At 45.8% G+C, this 21,069-nt stretch overlaps 1 protein-coding gene across 6 annotated transcripts in view; it reads left to right on the top strand.

Annotated features, from left to right (window-relative positions):
* The window catches only part of kazna (kazrin, periplakin interacting protein a), a 97,178-nt gene that overhangs the window by 52,021 nt on the left and 24,088 nt on the right, over positions 1-21,069 (top strand). For 3 of the 6 annotated variants that reach the window (XM_084679195.1, XM_084679194.1, XM_084679193.1), the window contains exon 3: positions 19,722-19,832. The exons of the other annotated variants lie outside the window; for them this stretch is intronic. In XM_084679195.1, coding sequence (XP_084535321.1) covers positions 19,722-19,832 — 111 coding nt within the window. The remainder of the gene's footprint in view (positions 1-19,721; positions 19,833-21,069) is intronic. 6 annotated transcript variants of the gene reach the window in all.

Genomic DNA, 21,069 nt, shown 5'->3' with positions numbered 1-21,069 from the left:
GAGGGGAGAGGGAGGAGGGGAGGGGAGAGAGGGGAGGGGAGAGGTAGGAGGGGAGGGGAGGGGAGAGAAGGGAGAGGGAGGAGGGGAGGGGGAGAGAGGGGAGAGGGAGGAGGGGAGAGAGGGGAGGGGAGAGAGGGGAGAGGGAGAGAGGGGAGAGAGGGGAGGGGAGAGAGGGGAGAGGGAGGAGGGGAGAGAGGGGAGGGGAGAGAGGGAGAGGGAGGAGGGGAGAGAGGGGAGGGGAGAGAGGGGAGAGGGAGGAGGGGAGAGAGGGGAGGGGAGAGAGGGGGAGAGGGAGGAGGGGAGGGGAGAGAGGGGAGGGGAGAGGTAGGAGGGGAGGGGAGGGGAGAGAAGGGAGAGGGAGGAGGGGAGGGGAGAGAGGGTAGGGGGGAGGGGAGGGGAGGGGAGGGGAGGGGAGGGGAGGGGAGGGGAGGGGAGGGGAGGGGAGGGGAGGGGAGGGGAGGGGAGGGGAGGGGAGGGGAGGGGAGGGGAGGGGAGGGGAGGGGAGAGGAGGGGAGAAGGAGAGGAGAGGGGAGGGGAGAAGGGGAGGAGAGGGAAGGGGAGGGGAGAAGGAGAGGGGGAGGAGAGGGGTGTAACAGGAAGCTCTCCACCATGAGGGGACAGGTGCAGCCTCTGCACATGAACTTCCTGTGATGTCAGTGGTTAAAACCGCTGGTCTGGGAAGGGAGGGGCGAGGTGTGTGTGTGTGTACATTCTGTATATAGAAATGTGTGCGTGTGGGGGTCGGTGGGTTTGAATAACACAAGAACAGTTAACACTGTGTACTGTATGCACCCAGCTAGAGAGAGAGAGAGAGAGAGAGAGAGAGAGGGAGAGAGAGAGAGGGAGAGAGAGAGAGAGAGAGAGAGAGAGAGAGAGAGAGAGAGAGAGAGAGAGAGAGAGAGAGAGGGGGTGGGGGAGTGGAAGTAGAGAGCCAGAGACACCGCTGAGCACCAGCAATTTTTTTTTACCTGGGTGACACGTGTCAACTCCTCCACCCCTGCACAGCCCTCTCCAATAGCCAAAGGCAGAATGGCATTTTAATTGCCTGCAGCAGCAATATGGGCCTCCAGTGTGATTTACCCACAGCAGGAATATCTCGGCAAAACGACCCAGTCACCGTGCCCCTGCTCGTGTGTCCTCAAGCCAAGACCAGGTTTCTATCACAAACACTGCCTTTATTGTTACATCGCACTGCAGGTACAAAAAACACGCCCGAATCTTGTATCGGATTGCCTTCCTCCTGTTTCCTAGCCCTTGCTGTTGTTTAAGACACTGCAGCAACATCCAAGCTCCCCCGCCCCAGCCCTACCAAAGTGCTCTCTTTGCTTCATTAGAGCCAGCGACTGGAGATCTGAACCCAAAGGTCAAAGTTCATCCATGCATGGTGGAGAGGTCATCGTCCTGTTCTGTTCAAGAAGGAACGCTATCAGTGTCCATCAGCAGTAATGTACTTGAGTTATTTGTGTGTGCGTGTGCGTGTCAGTGTAGTAGTTGCCACTTATGCTTCCCAAAACCTCTCCTTAACCTCCCCCCTTCCTCCTCCCTTTCTCCGTCTGCCCTCATGCGTTACTGACAAGCCAGTTCAGGCTTCAGTAGCTCTCTGTCTTGCACTTGAGGTGGCCGGTAAAAAGGCAGTCTGGCAGCTAATCTAGGGTGATGGGCAGGAGTGGCGGGCGCAGGATTGGGGGGCCGGCGGGCTGGCAGAGGGATGAATGACAGCTGCTATGAGGCACCCAGCTGGATTAGAGCTCCCCTGTGCTGATTACTGGGAGGGAGGGAGGTGATAGGAGAGGGAAAGGATTGGAAATTGAGAAGTGTGAACGTGGAGTTGATGAGCGCAGAGGAGAGTGAGCAAAGATGATGGAAAGAGAAGTATTAGAGATAATTTGCATTTGCGGTACGAGATCCTTTGTTTATGGGTAGGAGACTCTGATTCGAAGCGACAGGAGAACAGAAGTCAGTTGACTGAATCAGCAGAAGAATTAGTTGGTGAAAGATATTCTTTGCCGTGCAGAGGAGATGTAGGCCTATCTCCCAGCCTGAACATTTAGGTTGACCTGCACTCCACTCTCCTCTTTCATCCTGGCTAGCCTGAGGGCTGGGAAGGGAAGTGACTCTGACCCTGAGGTCACCACAGCCATGGGACCCTGGGAATTCTTCTTCTGCCCCTTAAGTTACCCCGGGTGACCCCTTAGGAGGGAGTAATGCTGTGACAGGTTATTATCTGGCTTATCTATCTCAATCAGCAGATCTCTTACTCATTAAAGTAGATGCAGCATATAACAGAGATGGTTGTAGAAACCATGTAATGGGGACGTTGTATAAGGTCTAATTATATAACCTGTTTCTATGCATTAACTCAGTGAGCTAATGGACTCCTGGGAGACTTCATCTAACCTCTGTCATACAGCAGGTCCCCAAGATTTAGCTTGTTCTTTACTTTCGTTATTTTGTCTGCAATGCAGTTTCTCAGGTCCAATTATTACAATTCCCGGACATTCTTATAGTTCTGGGTGGTTCAGGTTGTCAGGCTGCCCTGTTTGGTGGGGAAATATGGGCTTAATAGAACTATTAACTAAACACTCCTTGGGGTTGTTAGGTTGCCAGGTTTGAGGAAACACCTCCTTGACAAAGCTGTGGACCAAACCCTCCCGTTGGGATGAGGGGAATAGGAAGCGTGAGCCGAGGGTGCATTGACAGGCGTATTGTGTGTGTGTTGACAAGGCCTACCTCTGGGACACAAGTCTTGTTAAGCCTTGAAACTGGTGACAGGTAGACAAGCTGTAAAGAGACAGACCCCGCATTGTTCACAAGCCACAGGTTTGAAAGTGGATATGATCAAAATGGAACGTGTGTGTGTGTGTGTGTACTGCTAACACAAAAACACACCAAGTAGGACAGTGCACTGTCACGCACACACACACATACACACACACACACACACACACGCACACACACATACATGCACACACACATATACACACAAGCACAAACACTTAATGGTTAACATCTTCTTGGCAGTGCTATTTGGCTCCATTTGTGGTGTTATATTGGCTCCTTACATTGATAGTTTGAGATAGAAGTGTGTGTATCACCTTTTGGTATGACACAACGTTAAATTTGTTGTTTGTGTGTCTGTGCGTGTGCACAGTATGTTGTTGTGTGAGTGTGTGTTTATTTGGCTGTGTGTATGTTTGTAAGTGTGTGTGTGTCTGCATGCATTGCTCCCATTATAATTCAAGACACAATCCAAGTCTTTGGCAGCTGAGTATCCAGCTACCAATCCCATTGAGGACACTGAACCCTGTTCTCCAAGGAGGGAACTAGGGGCTGCTCTACATGGAATTCTACTTGTCCCAGGTGTCCACTTGGAAGCTGTATTATAAACGTTGTAAAAATGGGGGCCCATTGCCAGATAATGACATTATTAGAATCCACAGAAGACCTGTTTATTAGTACTTAATTTCATGAATGTTTGTGCCTGATGTGAATATTTGTTTACTTCCTTCACAACACCAACTTAACAAGTTATCCTCAAAGGTTGCTGTGTTTCATTTACAGACGCTAATAACATTATAGCAAAATTGTTCCCCCCTATGGTAAATGGATGCATTAGCCGCCTGAAGCTAATGCTTACCTTTGCTGCAAACTGTGTCCAGTAGCTACTGTCCAGCTGTATTGCTCAGATGCCGAAATGCTACCATAGTGCAGTTATTATGAGTGACGTTGTTTTACTGCTGTTGTACACTAGTGTAGCATCTTATGATGATGAACATGCCAACCTTCCTATGGTGGGACCCACATTGAGAAACACACGGCTACAGGACAGTCATAGGGGACAACTCTTATTTTTATTTTTGCTTGTTGCTCTTTAAGTTTATCAGGCTTGATGAAAAGCACGGTTTGAGGTCTTTTTCCCCCTGAAAATTCTCAGTCCTCCGTAAAAAAAACCTATTGTTCTGAGTCATCGTCTCTTCATACAGGTTTCCAGGCTTCAAAAAATGGCAGTGCAGATTCCAAGGACCCCTGTTTTGTTTTTAATACAATTAATACAAATGACCTGACATTAAACTCACAATACACATGTTCCCACTGCCCCGAGTAGCCTAGTTGGAGTAAATGAGTGGGCGAATATCTGTGTTGTAGTTCTATGCAACAGTTTAGGCCATTACAATAGAACTCTTTTCTTCTGTCATTCATAGATTTTTGGCATTTCTACCCCCCAGCATTTCTCTTGCCTCCCTTGGGCATTATAACAGCCTGACATCACCACACACACACACACACACACACACGCACACACACACACACGCACACACACGCACACACACACACACGCACACACACTTGAGAATGCATTCATGATGTTGTCTCAGTATTTCCCTTTTCAATCAGTTGAGCTCAGATGAGGGTGTGGAGGGGGAATGTGGACAGGAACCCTCCCTCCTTCACCGGCAGTGTTCAATCTCCTCACTCTGCCCATTATGCCTGGACACAAAAGACTACCAGAGCTTATTTAGTTTGGGCCTTTATTCCTGTTTGGCTGTAAGCAGAGGTGAGCTCTCAGCCACCCTGCCTCCAACGCTCCCCTCTCGCTCACTCCAGGTAGGGGGAAGAATAATAATAATAAATGTTTATTTGTGTGTCAACATGACGCAGATGCAAACAGAGCTGCGAAAGATAGAACACACTGGCATAGTGGAACCTTGTTCTCTGCCTTTTCCCGTCTTGTCGAGGGCAGTCGGGAGTAGGGAAGTCCAAGGGCTCGCCCCATGTCCAGAACAGGGGCAGGAGAACGATCTGTTCTGCTTGTGTTTTATATTGGAGTTATCTGGGGAGGAAACCCTTGTGAGCACAGGGAGAACATATTAACTCCTCGCAGAAAGCTTATTATAGACTATGATGTACAATACAGTAGCCTGTAAGTCTGTCGTATGTTGAACTGAGCCCGCTGAAGATGATTTATTGTGCTGTAATGTTGCAGAATTTGACTATATACACTATTGTATACTACACTATACGGTATAAATAATATATACAACATAATTATATAGTACAGTTTGGCAATATGATGTTTTCCACCCCCAAAGTAATTGTGTGATTTGAGTCACAAAACCGAAGATTCCTTCCTGGTTGGTTGAAGTACTCTATTCGCTCGATGCAGATGTAGCTATTGGTCTTCACTCTGTGTCCTTGTGTGAAACAAGCAAAGCAGAAGTGGCTACTCAGGATTGTTGTCTGTTTAGGGAGCAGGCAAAGCGTGCGCTGTCTGATTAGAGCATTGATTTCTTCTTTGTGGAGAAGCAACATCTCTAACTAGCTGTCAGACTGAACCCAGGCGCAGGTACCTACGAAGGGGGGAGAGAGTGGCAAGAAATGTTTGAGCGCTCATGTATTAATTGAAGTGACCTGCTTACAATAGTACACACATTCTAGACATGTGGTTTACATCCACTGCAATCCAGAGTTTGAGAGTGGGGAACAGGGACGGATGTTTCCGGATGCCACATACAGATGGACTTGCTTTGCTCAAACTCCTGGATAAGCGGTTGTACTAAAAGAGACCTTCAGTGATTAGACAATTTCCTGTGGAGATCCTTTCATTGGTCCTCTAATCTTGGTTAATTCCATACATATTGACAGCGGGAGGCTGCCTAAACATGCTCCAAGAGATGCTTCCAGAGATATGTCCATCAGGAATGTCGGGACAAAGTCTCCCGAGAAGGAACAACCATAAAGAAATGATACAACCAAAATACTAGCAGACCCTTAAATATTTTAACATTATCGTACACAAAGCTAATAATTCTCTGTCTCTTAATACATCCCTTTCGATTTAATTCACTTTATAAATACTGAAGGAAATTAAACAAGTACCTCTGGTGTTTTACAAAAAAGTGTGTTGGAGATTTGAGAAATGTGTTAATGAAACAGCTTTTTTCTCTTGTTCTCCTAGTGTCTGATTTTCTCACAGCCTCCAGCCATCCAGCAGGTGGAAGTCCTGGTGCTGCTGAGTTAACATAGAAGCCCAGTCGAGGGACCACAGACACACTGTGATGACATAGACTCTGACCCTCACCTGCCCCCTGCAAGCCAGCGCCTTGCCCAGGCCACTCCCCCTAGTTCCCCTGTTTACGTTTGAGTACTGTGGGAAAACGGTGACAGCCAGAGTCCCTCCCTTCTCCAGAACCGTTGGAGCAGAGGGGGAGGGGAGGAGTCAAATATCTAACCACTGGGCCTGTGGGAGTTTCCCAGAGCAGGTAGAGAGAGAGAAGACGAGAGAGAGAGAGAGAGAGAGAGAGAGAGAGAGAGAGAGAGAGAGAGAGAGAGAGAGAGCGAGAGAGAAAGCGAGAGAGAAAGCGAGAGAGAAAGTGAGAGAGAAAGCGAGAAAGCGAGAGCAAGAAAGAGAAAGAGAGAGCGAGAGAGAGAAAGAGAGAAAGAGAGAGAGAGAGAGAGAGAGAGAGAGAGAGAGAGAGAGAGAGAGAGAGAGACAGTATTTTTTTGCAGTATTTCCTGGATACCAGGGAAGCAAATATAGATATAGGAGGAAGAGCTTTTTTGGACCGGCCTCGGTTCAGTGGAGTATTCTGTGCGTTCCTGACAGCGTGTGTGTCTGCTGAAAGGGTTTCCAACACACACCTGACAGTGGAATCCTCCGGACACCTCTCCAGGGAGGAGGGGATGAAGTCAGACAGGGAGGAGGGGAAGCCCGGTGAGTTTTTCTACACTTCCCCGAAGGGAAGAGGGTCGTTGATAGAAGTTTTAAACTTGAGAGCTAAAATTTAGGTATTTGCTGAGGCCTGAAGTTTGAAATGCAGATTTGTAGACCGGTGAGACTGGTTTTTGAAGAAGGGCATTTCTAGGGGTATTTGTGTGTGCTTCGACGGCGTGTAAGCGTGTGGACCGCAGTGTCAGGTGTCATGTGGGGGAGATAATTCACCTGTTGCTCGTCAGAACGGTTTGGAGACTTTAACCTGCCCTTCAGTTCAGCTTTGGTTGTTTTTGTTTGAACATGAGAGTGAACCGCAGTCCCTCAGGTCAACCCTCCAGAGAGGGTTTAAGGTTCAAAACACTGACAACATAATCATCAACTGAAGAAAAATCGATTCACTAACTTTTATTATTCAGAGACAATGTATGTATCACAATGAAACAATTAGTTTCATGTTATAATTTACAAAATAGACTAAAGAGTGTGTCATGGAAGTCAGCACTGTGGCTTGTTTTAAATCCGTAAAGGACATTTGCTGTGGGATAATGAATATGTGAATCACTGTTGTCTGTGGTGATTTGCACACTAATGTCTCTCTCCAAACAACATGTTTGTGGCTGTTTCCAGGTGAATCATAGATTGCGTTGTGTTTGTATCTTAGTGCTTTGTAATTTCAAACTCTATTATTTGGTAGCTGAGCTATTCGTCATGTTGCTTCTCCGATACTCTTGTGTGTTGTTGGCATAATTAATAAGTTGGAGGGTAAAAAGTTACGGTGTTTGTGGAACCTGGTTGGGTCTCGCTCAAGCAGCTTATTTCCAGTTTGACCTGCTCCAAATCACTGAAGCCCTCACCAGTCCAATCCATTTACCTGTTGGGCCCTCCCCCCAGCCCAGCCCTCAGGTGTCAAGGCCAGTATTAGACAGACTGGAAGCACACAGAAGTAGCGGATGAGATCCAGTCCATTTGAAGTGGCCACTTCAGTGTAATTACTCCAAGGATGGACCTTCCTCACGGTTTTCTCTTAGAACATTTTGTACTTTCTCTTTGAGGTACCTTTTAAAATACCTCTAGGTACCTTTAAAAAGGGGGGGGGGTCAGTGCACAAATTTCCACATTAAAACAATTACCATTCGTAGTGATCGCTCTGCAGCTCTTGCAATTTGGAAGCCTTTTCAGTATCACTGGTGGTAGTGGGTTGAGTGTCCGATTCAATAAATGACAGTACATTACATTTTTTATGTTTCAAATGACCACTTGTTAAATTCTACAGTCATAGAATCTTCCGTATTACATTCTATAGACAGTTAACAGTCATGTCACTTTAGTCATCGATACACAAACTTGTAACATCTTAAATGTTACAGTCAGAGGCCTTGTTGTCCCACTGCATTTCCTCACCATTCAGCTCCTGTGAAGCCATAAAAACAGTAAAGTCGAGATGTCCCAGTGACCTAGCTTTTAGCTAAGTGGCAGTCTTGGCAGTGACGTCCTGTCATCTACACTCTGCTACCTTAGCGACGCCTGCTAGCTTAGCGACGACAGGGTGTGGTTGTGACACCATTACAGCAGAGAGAGCAAAACAAACAAACACCTAGGGTATTCATGGCCTCCAATGTATGCCTCAGCTACTGCAGGTGTGGCTACACGTTAGCGGTTCTGTCTGCTGGTGTGGCTACACGTTAGCGGTTCTGTCTGCAGGTGTGGCTACACGTTAGCGGTTCTGTCTGCAGGTGTGGCTACACGTTAGCGGTTCTGTACTTTCAAGTACTTTTGCACTTTTGTCCCTCGCATTTGATCACTAGCATCGTTGTTTTCCTTACAGGGAATCTGGGGTGAATCGAGTTTTGGTAACTAGAACAGGAATGTTCAACAGAGATGGGTCTGATGATACAATCTTGATGGGATGCTGCACCTATTCCCCCCCTTCCCCCCTCCCTCTTCAGGTTTCCGACTTGCACTGCAGAGGGTTAGGTAATGAGGGTCAAAGTGACTTCACCTTGGAGGCTGGTCTGTTTAGATAGTGGGCAGTCGAGGAGGAGAGATGCTGGGATAAGACAGGGTGATCTTGGGTCAGTTCTGCTTCTCCCTCCGTATTCAGTTTTACTTTTATTTGATGTGGGCAACCTGATGCCAGACCTGTTTAGAGAGGAACAGCTGTATTCTGTGGGCTTTCTAATCACGTTGTGTTCTGTTGTGGAAGCTTTTTAACTAACAGGGACCTGTGTTTCCACCTGTACTTGGTGCGGAACTGTGATGTCCCTTGTCTTTTTCCATTGCCCGCAATCCAATTGCTGTTACTATTTGTGGTGTGTTTGTGTGTGCGAGTGTGTGGGTGTTTGTGTGTAGGTGTGTGTGTGCGTGTGTTTGTGTGTTTGTTTGTGCATGTGTGTGTGTGTGTGTTTGTGCATGTGGCACAGCAGGCTTGCTGACCAGTGTGTTGGTGTGATTATGAGAGAGGTAAGCCTGCCTGTGTAATTGCCCTGTTTCAGTGCTCTGAGGACAGGATTGGTGTGATCGCGTGGTACGTGCTTGACGAAACAAACTTTATCTTCCACAGGCTTTAAGCTTGGGTAACTGGTCAATATGCTGCCTCTTTATGAATACAACTACATTAAAATGTCAAATTTACATTAGATTTAGTCATTTAGCAGAAGCACTTATCCAGAGCGACTTACAGTAAGTACAGGGACATTCCCCCCGAGGCAAGTAGGATGTGCCTTGCCCAGGGACAGGTCATTTTGCACGGCCAGGAATCGAACCGTCAACCTTCTGATATGTAGCCCGATTCCGTAACCGCTCAGCCATCTGACCCCATGGATCAGATGGATATGTTTTGGCTCAACACCAGCTGTATCGTCACAGGACAGTAGGTGTCATCGGGTTTAAACAGTCAACAGATTGTTAGCATGGCTGCTGCTATTTCCTGTCAGCTCACCCTCAGTTGACAAAACATGGCAAAACATGTAATACTAAGGGTACATTAACTACCATGTAACTACAGTAGCACTACCCAGAGTAACAACAATTGTAGATGTTAGATAAGATCTGATATTAATTGACATTTCATCACAGTTTAGCGGTACAAGTTATTACACGTGTGAAACTTGTCATGGGGGAGGTTGGGCTTTCCAGGGGTAAGGGGATGTTAACATTGATCTTGTTTTGGTCACACAACCTTCAATTGGCCTTTAACATCCTATGACCCTTCACACCCCTTCAGAATCAGAATGTAGTTTATTCGCCATGTATGTTACACAAACACGGAATTTACTGTGGCAGGAAGGTGCAAACAATAAACATATATGGATCTTAAATTAAGTAAAAGTACAATAGTATAACTCATTCTAAGAACTCAAAATAAAACATTCCCCATCCTGTGCCTTCCTACACTTGTTTAATGTCCTATATACAGCCAATTACACAACAATCCCCAGTTCCTATGAACCTATAATGTGTTTACCATACTGCTAGGTATTTAAGTGGTAATGCAACCTTAATGTAACGTGTTGCCCGGGCCTATCCCCCTCCAAGCTACTGCGGGTAACTGAAACGCACAGCGACTGCCTCTGATGCAGCTCTGCTTGGGTGCTAAAACCCGGCGGCAAGTCAGCGAGGTGTCTTAGGTAGCTGCTCGGATGTCTCCACATCTCTCCATCCCTGCTTACAGGATTCTCTTGAACTTCGCCTTGACCTTTCACATGTGTGTGTGCAACTACTAGCAAAATATTTTTTATTATTTAACATTACGAAATCACAAACTGAGATAGTTTATCATTCTGTTTGGCTGACTTTTATGTGTGTGTGTGTGGGTGTGTGTGTGTGTGTGTGTGTGTGGGTGTGTGAGTGTGGGTGTGGGATTGTAGTAAAATATCAAAGGTGACCCAGTGTCTGCCTTCACGTTGGCCCTGCCTATAAATAACAAACTCACTACTTCGCCTTTGGCACCAGAACAAAGGTTGTGTTTGAACAACACACACTCAAACACAAACAGTTCATTTTGGTGCGTGTGGGTAAGTGTGTGACCTATCTTCTCTGCTCTGCTGACTAGCTTCCACAGAGACCTTAGTCAGACGTGAACCCAGACATCCCAATAGGAGTCTCGTCCAGACAGCTACTGTAACTAGCCTGACATGCTACATTTTTACATGGCGGGTATAAACTATCAGGGGGCAGCCAGGAATTTTGGGCACCTTAAAAAAAAAAAGGATAATTTCTATTAGTTTTTCTATTTTTTGGGGCCCCTGTCAGTCAGGGGCCCTTGGAATTGTCCTAAGTTTTCAGTCCTAACTATACGGCGCCCCTGTCTACTGTGTATGGGTTGTCAGTGGTTATGTCATTTCTATCCATCATCAAAGCTAAACAAAACCCTCGTCAGCTTCACATGCTCTTTGCTGTAACCTTGTTAACACGTTTTTAAAACCATGTAAAGGTACTGTGACTTCAGTGACAAAAAGTAAAATCCTGTATGAAAAAAAAACTTTTCATGGTGGCTGTATAAGACAAATTATTTACTATCATGTTATATTTTCAATTAATAGTAGCTCTTTTTTTCTCACATCCATGTTTTGACTGGATATAAACTATAATTATTCCATCCACTGTCCAGAATGGTCTGTCTTGCATGGAATCAACAAATACCTCCTCTTAATAAGCAGAGATTCATTAGAGTGTTTGTTTAACGTCATGTGTAAGCACAAAGGCTAAGGGTCAAACTAATGAGGCTCACAAATAAGCAAACATTTTCAAAGACTCTGGTAATTAGTTTCTGTCATTGAGCACAATGGGTATATTCATAGAGGGTTCTATTTGCCACCTGACTGCCTGGTAACTCGAGGTAATAGTGAAATAAGCAGGATGATGAATGGAGGATCCCTAATAAAGATGTTAATGAAGGGGTTGGTCACCCTCCTTCTGGCTTACCCACTTCTAATTACCCACAATGCAATGGGGTGGACATTTTGGCTCTTTCACGGTCCCCCATCTCCAGAGCTTCCATCTGCTAAGCTCTTTTTGGCATTGAGCTGATATTAAAATCTCTTTTCTTTCAGTGATTCATTCCTCCGACCCATCCTGGCATCCATTATCTACCTATTGGCCTGATCTGAACTCAAGACCACCTCGGTCATGTCCTGTTGTGAAATCCTCGGTCCTTAATCCCTGTGACGAGTCACGTCACAGTTTAAAACGCCGTCCCGTCTCTTTCACCCATCTGGTCTTTCCAGAGAATCTCTAATCCCTCTGTTAGTGTTTGGGCACACGTCATAAACGAAAGCCGGCTGTAAAAAGAAAGGTTTTGAAATTGCGGAGACCGGATCGATGCGGCGCGTGTCGAAGACTGGCGAGGTGAGGATGCTCAGACCTTCTGCATCCTCCTCAGCCCTGCTCACCATCCTCCTCAGCCCGGATCACCGTCCTCCTCAGCCCGGCTCACCATCCTCCTCAGCCCGGCTCACCATCCTCCTCAGCCCGGATCACTATCCTCCTCAGCCCGGCTCACCGTCCTCCTCAGCCCTGCTCACCATCCTCCTCAGCCCGGCTCACCGTCCTCCTCAGCCCGGCTCACCATCCTCCTCAGCCCGGCTCACCGTCCTCCTCAGCCCGGCTCACCATCCTCCTCAGCCCGGCTCACCGTCCTCCTCAGCCCGGCTCACCATCCTCCTCAGCCCGGCTCACCGTCCTCCTCAGCCCGGCTCACCATCCTCCTCAGCCCGGCTCACCGGCCTCCTCAGCCCGGCTCACCATCCTCCTCAGCCCTGCTCACCATCCTCCTCAGCCCGGCTCACCGTCTCCGAGCAAACTCCTCATTTCAGAACGCTTGGGCATCCACTCGACTTGATGTGGGCAACCTGATCCCAGACCCCGTTTAGAGAGATTACAGCGTTAGAGAGGGATGCAACAGTTGGACATCCACTCGACTATCAAAAAATAAATAATAACAACAACATGGATTTGTGTTTTCATTTTTCTCTGCCTGTGTAGTTTGAGCCAGGCTGACTGATGTGATCGGTACACGCTGGATAGACCTCCACAGTGGTGACGGTGATGTTTCGTGCTATGGAGTCTGGAGAACAGCCCATCTTTCCCGCTGGATTGTTTTCTCTCGTTATCACGCTGTGCTCGAGCCCGTCCCCCTCTCCCACTAGTGCCTCCCTCATCGCCCCAGGGACCTGGAGCATGAAATAAGCTCGCTGCCACGGCCATGTCACATTCCTTCATGTTAGACTGGAGATTTCTAGATAGTATTAGACTGGAGGGCACCGCTTGGGCACCAAAGTCTCTCATCCACTACATCTGTGAATCACAACTGTATGTTTACAGAGAACACTGCAGATACACATGTATTCCTCGCTGGCATCTTTAATCTTTTTAGATTCAGAGGAGATTTCTGTGAACGTCAAGGCTCATTGACTGTGTCTCAATAAGTAGAATATTGTTTCACTTGGCGTCAATAAAAAGATGTTTTGAAGGTTGGACGCTGTTTAAGACCCTGACGATTGACACAACCCTTTACACAGTCTGGTTCAATGAAATCAACGAGGTTTGTCCACTCACTTCCTGTTGTGCGCGAGTCATCACTGTCTCCGTTAACGAAGAACGTGTGTGGGTGGGCGATTTCTCTAATGAAGCGCCTCGAGGCCCCCTGTGTTTAGTTTTCTTTTCGATTTCCTTCTGGCCCGCTCCGTCACCTCCTGGAGCGTTGTGGGGGATTGTTCTGCTTCTGTGAGCTGACTGGCTGATCCAGACACGACTCACCATGTTCATCAGCGGGCAGAGCTCCCCCTCCATCTCCTGCTGTTGACGGACCCTCTATCAGTGGCCCGTAAAGGAGTGTGTGTGTGTGTGTGTGTGTGTGTGTGTGTGTGTGTGTGTGTGTGTGAGAAAGAGAGTGTGTGTGATGTATCTGTGTGAAGTGTGTGGGTGTTAGAGTGACAGAGAGTGTGCGTGTGATGTGAGTTTGTGTGCGTGCGTGTGTGTGTGAGAGTGTCACTGTTTGTCAGTGTGTGGTATGAGTGAATTATAAACACTGGCTTCCGAGTACCACCAGCCATCAGAGATCCTCTCTATAAGCCTCATTGAAACGGCCAGCACCGTCAGCAGGCCATAGCCGGCATGCAGAGGCAGGGCACAGCCGGCATGCAGAGGCTGTTCAAGAGCAGGGATGACTTGATGCTCGGTGCTCCGTCTCCTAACAGCTCTGGATTCAATTTTCCAGTCCACCCCTGTGGCTTCTTCAAAGGAATCAATGACAATTTCAAGGTTGACGTGCTGCTCCTCTGAACCACTTCCTTAAATACTATACCTCATTACAGCATAATAGCCGGTGATGTGAGGCACAATATTGTCAGGGTGACAAAAAAGGCGTGCTGTGAAATTGAACATAACGGGCTGCCTTCTAAATATGATCATGAAAATAAAAGAACACGAACAGTAGTTTGAATTGAATCACAATGATTCAATTCAAACTACATAATATCCTTAATATCCCCATTTTAAAAAAGCACCTCAAATAAACTCCTTCCAGGAAGTCCAGGAAGGGCTCCTACACAAGCATTTGTTTGAAGACCTGGGTTTATACATTAGTATCCATCAGGGGTTCCCCAAGGTACAGTGTCAGGGGTGTTGTGGTGGTGGCAGACACTCTAACCTGGTTTCCTATCTGTGTCTGACGAGAAGGTCAGACACAGGTTGGGATATTGCTAACATCGTTGCTATCAAAAGGGCAGACATAGATCAATACCCAATCAGACATGATGTGTGTGCATGTGTGTGAGGATGTGTGTGTGCGTGAGGGTGTATTTGAGTGTTTGAGGATGCGTTTGTGTGCAAGTCATTGTGTTTGTGTGTGTGTGTGTGTGTGTGTGTATACAACAAAAAGCTACTCCTTTCAAACGCAGCTCTGCACAGCTTTATGCCACCCTGTTATCCACAATCACCCGTCCTCTGCGTGACTTCAGTCACCTCACCGCTGACCAGCGTTGTTCTGAGCTGTGCTCCACATGCTACAGGACGTCTGAGCAGACAACCACCAGTCCTCACCGTCATCAACCTGTGTGTCTAACTTACATTGAGTCATTTAGCAGACGCTCTTATCCAGAGCGACTTACAGTTAGTAGAGGGACATTCCCCCAAGCCAAGTAGGGTGAAGTACCTTGCCCAGGGACACAACGTAATTTGGCCAAGGGAATCAAACCGGCAAACTTCTGATTGGTAGCCCGATTCCCTAACCACTCAAACCCCCCAACTTCCCAACTACTCATTCTTCCATTACTTTCATCCTTTCATTATAAAAGGGGCATTCAAGACGTACCTTCTGCTGATGTGGAAAGCATGACTGTTTGGCTGTTTGAGGAATTTATCTTAATCTCGTCCCATTCTGATCTCTCTGGCATGGCTTTTAATGCTGTGTGGAATCAATAAGTTAAATCCATAAAGTGATTCATTCATTCGGTTGCTGTGATTGGCTGGAAAGGAATAGAGTTTGAGGAACACGCAATGGAACGCTGCTGTCAGTGAGAGGCTGGTTCTCTGGCCTGAAAGCCCTGACTTCACCACGCATAATCATGAGATACCCGGTTCACCGCCAGATTCACAACTGCTATCCTTAGACTAATGTGATAATTGAAAAACCTGAATAGCATTTGGCACTGGGATCTTTGCTTCACACGAAGAGGAATCTGCCTTTAATCCTATTTTCGGGCCAAGATTCTTTGATTAAGGTAGTCAATAAGGATTGTGGGATAGGTGGTGAGTAGCAGTTTGGAACTGGCCCTGAGAAAGGGGACAGGCTTTCACAGCCTGCTCGGTTTAACTGATGCTTTGACAGGGCAGAAGTTTTCTCTCTAAGTCTGAAGGCTTTTTGACTGCTGGAGGATCATTAACAATGAGACTTTTTGAAAGGTTAAAAATATATTTGCGATAAAATTGATGAGTACTTGATGAGGACTCTACTAAACTCTACTGTACTCTACTGTACTCTACTAAACTCTACTAAACTCTATTGTACTCTATTGTACTCTGCTTTACTCTACTGTACTCTATTGTACTCTGCTAAACTCTACTGTACTCTACTGTACTCTGCTTTACTCTACTGTACTCTATTGTACTCTACTAAACTCTACTGTACTCTATTGTACTCTGCTAAACTCTACTGTACTCTATTGTAATCTACTAAACTCTACTGTACTCTATTGTACTCTGCTAAACTCTACTGTACTCTATTGTACTCTGCTAAACTTTACTGTACTCTGCTGTACTCTGCTGTACTCTGCTTTACTAAACTCTGATCTTGCTTCTCTGTTCTCCTCTCCATTTTCACTGTGTAAAAAGCACGTATGTATGTGAGGCCCGAAAACTATTTGTTAAAGTGAAATTACAACATTAAGCGATGATCAAAAGCCAGTTATTTTTGACCAGACTCAGAATGAAACGTTAGAGAATTTTGCATTAAATGTGTCTGCAAATATTTCGTTTTGACTGGCTCAAATTCCAACAATGATCTGAATGATTTTAGAGAGTCCATGTGGAGGGTTTTGCCATTCAAACACAGGCAGTGGGCTGCCACCCCATGTAAAAAAAAAAACACTTCTGTGCAGTCTGGCATCTCTGACCCTCCATTTTTCTGGACGTCAAATACACTTTTGATTCAAGCACTTAAACTGTCCAGTGTTCATACGATGCCTTTGTACTGAGCCCATGCATGAAGCTTTGGCGACAGAAGCTCGCTAGATATCCACCCTCAATCGTTTTGGCTCCCTGCTGCTCTTGCTGTAACCACTGCACGTTTTTCTGTTCCTCACGTTCGAAGGCATTCCTCTCTCGAAAGAAAGGACACGGCACTCTCTCTTTTATATTCAGGGGAATCAATGATGTGGCTCTGTGGCTGGTGCATCGGTTGTGTTTGTCCATTTTTGTATGTCCAGAGTGGATCCATTTTAAGGAAGGCCCGATGCCAGAGAAATGAAACACGTGAACCATAGCTTTACATATCTAGAGTATTAAGGCATTGAGCTAAGTTACTTTGACTACATACAGATGATCATTTTGGTGAAAGGTGCCTACAGGGAATTGTTGCTATTATGTCATTATGCATGAAGATTGTGTCCTAGGCACTGCAGATGTGAGAAGTTAAGATGACTGTCAGTCAGGATCAAGCCTGAATATGGTCTGAACCCCTCTCACACACACACACACACACACCATTACTGCAAATCCATAGGGACATCGAGCTCTTTAATTGATTTTGTCTCCTATAACAAGCCAGAATTGAACCCTGCCCGGTCTCCCCTCCCACTCAGTCAAAGGAGGGAGAACCAATCTAAAAATGTTCTCCCCTCTAGACAGTGGCTGTCATTCCCTATCAATTTTCGAAGCTCTGTTCCCAATTTCAGCCTAGTCCAATTTCAGCTGCCTTGTGGCCACCGGACACTGACAGAATGCTGGACCTTTCAGACACTCACACTGAAGGTTTGAGAACCTTGCTGTTTCTAATAGGAGAGAGAGAGACATACACACGGAAATAGAGAGAGCATGAGAAACAGTAGGTGTAATAGGTGACAGAGAGTGAGACATGGATATAAAAAAGAGAGAGAACATGAACAAGAGAAGGGTAGTGGGTGACAGAGAGAGAGAGAGAGAGAGAGAGAGAGAGAGAGAGAGAGAGAGAGAGAGAGAGAAAGAGAGAGCAAACATGAGCAAGTGAAAGGTAATAATGTAGGGGATGAGAGTGAGAGAGAAAGAGAGAATTGTGTGTGTGTGTGTTCCTTGTGTGCTACGTGTAGGATTCAGACATACTATAGTGGGCGAGAGAAAGTAAGACAGACTCTTGTATCGACAGCATATCAGAGAGCCAGCTCCACAGACTGGGATAAGGGCTCTCAGTGGTGCTATGGAAGAAGATCTACTCCTTACAATGATTGAAGAGTCTTTGAGGAACTTCAGACAACTTCATACAACAATTCCCTCCTTCAATCATTTTGGTTTAAAATGGTGTGCGTAAAGGATGGCAGATTTCAAGGTTAGGCACTTGGAGGATCGTGACATTAATGACACGACATGACAGAAAGTTTAGAGCTTCAGATTCAGCATGAAAGAGTGTTTGGCTGAAATGTTCCTCGGTCCTTTATGAGCCATTATAGTCTTTATTTTCTATTCAAGGAAATTCTTGGCTCAACAGATGTCCCTGTAGAAGTGTTGATATTTGGGGAATTTTATTGCCAGCACTTGATCAGCCTCAACTGGTTTCAGTCTTATTTCTGACTTAAGTCGTCTGCTCGAGTCTGAAATAGTGGAATCGTATTGGCTACCTTGCCTGTATCAGTGCTCTAGTGAAACGTAGGAGATGGCACACTCCATCTCCATAATTCACTGATCTCCACTGCATAGGAAGTGATGCGTAGCGGCCATTATGCAAATAGCCGCGTTTAAACAGCCAGGGATGGAGATTTTATTGACAGTTTCTATGAATCATGATAAGTAGTGAAAGATTCAGTTGAGGAACTGGGGATGACTGGGTAAAGGAATTGAAGGGGGTTAATGAATGCGCATATTTAATACCCAGGCTGCTTAAGTCAATTTACAAAATGTAGACGAATATCATTGGCCATTAAACTCAATTTGGTCCCTTTGGAACCCAAAAATTATATAAGATGCCATTCAGAGAAACATTACAAACAATCAGCTTTGAAGGCCCATTTCATCAACATAATTTTACATCTGAGGAGACAAAAGTGAAATATCACAAATGTATTCAGACACACTTGAGGTGAATGGATCAGTAACATTTGGCCCAATAAACAGAGCCTTTTGTTACAATAAGGATTGTTGTCTGGTCACAAGCTTAGGGGTTTTTCTAGGATCGGTTTGGTGTACGCTATAGCCAGCACTGTGGGTCAGGTATGGAAGAAGCACAATAGCTACAGGCTTTAATGTGGGGCAGGTGAACCTGAATCCTGTTATGCTAAATTTCATTAGCATTGCCCTAGTTTGCTGACTATCCAACTACAGTTTTGCTGGTACAGTAAGCTAGGTTAGCTTGTCTTTGGTTTTCTAACTCTCATCTGGCAGGCTGCAACAAAATTGTGGGCTGCATTAGCCCAGTGGGGAACAGGTGGCAGTCGGGACGCTAGCAGAAGATTCATTACCCCACGCCGGAGGAGGAAAGAGAGAGAAAGAGAGGGAATGAAAGACGATGAAGAAGAGGGAGGGAGAAAAAGAGAGTGCGAGATCGTTCAACGGTTAAATATTCCTCCCATTCCCTACTGTTGCCCAAGTGCTGCCCTGCAAACACACTGCTATTCCTTCATATTCATCCACACAACTTCTGGAGGGCTTGGCTCTTTCAATGCTGACTGTCAAAAAATCGAGATGTTATTTTGTCCGTTAAAGAATGGAAGGGTGAGCAAGCTATTATTACTGCTTTTGAATCTGACGCAATTTCCAATAATGCCAATAGCGTTCAAAATCCATTAGAGACAATGTATTCAAAGCGATTGTGTTGATGATTTGCTTTTCGAGGTTTGAGAGGGGAGTCGAGGAGTTGGTATTCACTAGAGGCATTGACAACAACAACAACAACCTCTCCCCTTGTTCTTTTGTGTCAGAGTCTTGCGTGACTGTCTGACTGACTGAATACTCATTAGCGATTTGAAATGAATGACTGCATGTGTTATTATTTCTTTTTTCACATTTCTTCTCTGAAGGCTGTGTTCCCAGTTCTGATTCAACTCGGTTTTGCTCAAAGTTATTGACTGTAAACATGCCATACGGTTTAGTTGAATTAGTCCTGCTAGAAGTCTGCCTGATTTATACCCAATGTTGTGAGAGAAGTTCAAAATAACTGTCATGTTTTTTTTATTTTTGTAGCTTCATCCATAGCATGGTGTGCTCAGATATGACGATGCCATTTTACTGTGAAATACGTCCATGTAGAAGGTGCTTTTGTCCAAAGCCAAGTATTGGGGGGGATTGACCCATGAACCTCTTGCTCTGCTGTCATGGTCTACCACAGAGCTCCAGGAAACCCATCTGCCATTACTACCAGACATCAAATCTACCTCTTCAAGATGCGGGAACACCGAGCCCTCAGCACGCAGGCCCACTGATGGGAACCAGCAGATAGGTTTGTGCAGGAAAGTAAAAGCAGGACAGATTGCACATATCAGGAAAGTCATTCGGGGTGTCATTTGTAAAGCAGAGCTGCTCTGCTTGTCTCTGGCCCAAAGGAAATATATAGACACTGACAAATAGGTAGCCATTTTCAAACAGACACACACACTCATAGATACACACGCAAACACACACTAACACGCAGCTGCCGCCCTCAACTCTCTACCTTATCTGGAATATTTCAGTGTTGCGCTTCCCGTGCAGAGAACAGAGCCAAGAAAGACAGTATAATATCTGTTCTTTTGCCACCATGTCACCAACAACCACAGTAATGTAGTTAACTTCAGCCTATTCTGACATATAATGTGGCCCTGTGTACCTACAACATGTCAGGAATACCCAATTCAAGAGGTAAGCAACTGCTTTAATTCGACTGGGTAACATTTTCACAGAAAGCAAGGGCTTCCTTCTCTATGAGACAGGTGGGGTGATACGAGAGAGTGAGAGTAATATAACCAGTCTTGTAACCTTGTATGTTTAGCCTAAAAGAGCTTTGTAGACAGAAATAAACCACATCTATACTAAACCACAGTGTACACAAGACATACATCTCTTGACTGTCATGATATCCTCATTGATATGACTTGAAACCACCATATTATTGAATCCTGAGCCACGGTGTTGAGTGCTGCCCAGTAATTGTTAGTCGAGATCTCCGGTCTGTTTGAAACAGATAAAGCTGATTTCCTTTGCTCAGCTGTCCCGGTCTTTATTTATGACTGTGTATTGTCCTGCCCTGGCTCTCCCCACAGTGGCTACTCTAATGAATAAGTCATTTCAATTGAGTGCTTGACCATTATGGCATTTTTTAACACTGCTGAACAGTGTAGTGTGGTTTCTTGTTTCTCGAACGAGCCCCATTGCCCCAGGTTTTCCGATAGCTGCTCCAGTTCCCCTGTAAAATCTGCTTCTATTATCAGCTCCATTAAACACAGCTCGGTGTAATGACACACAGTCTGCTTGCCACCGGCTTCTCTCGACCCTGCTCCCAACACCCGCCGCTCTACATTACGCTCTACCTATCTGTGCTGCACTCTTATCCAGACGCAATTACATTTAGATTTTGTGACTGAAACAATGACATAGTCCTAATGGAGGTGGGTAAGCTTGGAGCTGTTCAGAAGGTTAATTAGAATGCCACACGGAACAGTGTCAAACGTGGAGGTAACTGAGATGAGGTTTTTCGATGA

Source organism: Hypomesus nipponensis, chromosome 18 (assembly GCF_054491055.1).
Source record: "Hypomesus nipponensis isolate SF chromosome 18, ASM5449105v1, whole genome shotgun sequence".
NCBI lineage: Eukaryota > Metazoa > Chordata > Actinopteri > Osmeriformes > Osmeridae > Hypomesus > Hypomesus nipponensis.
This window is presented reverse-complemented; position numbering and strand designations above follow the sequence as displayed.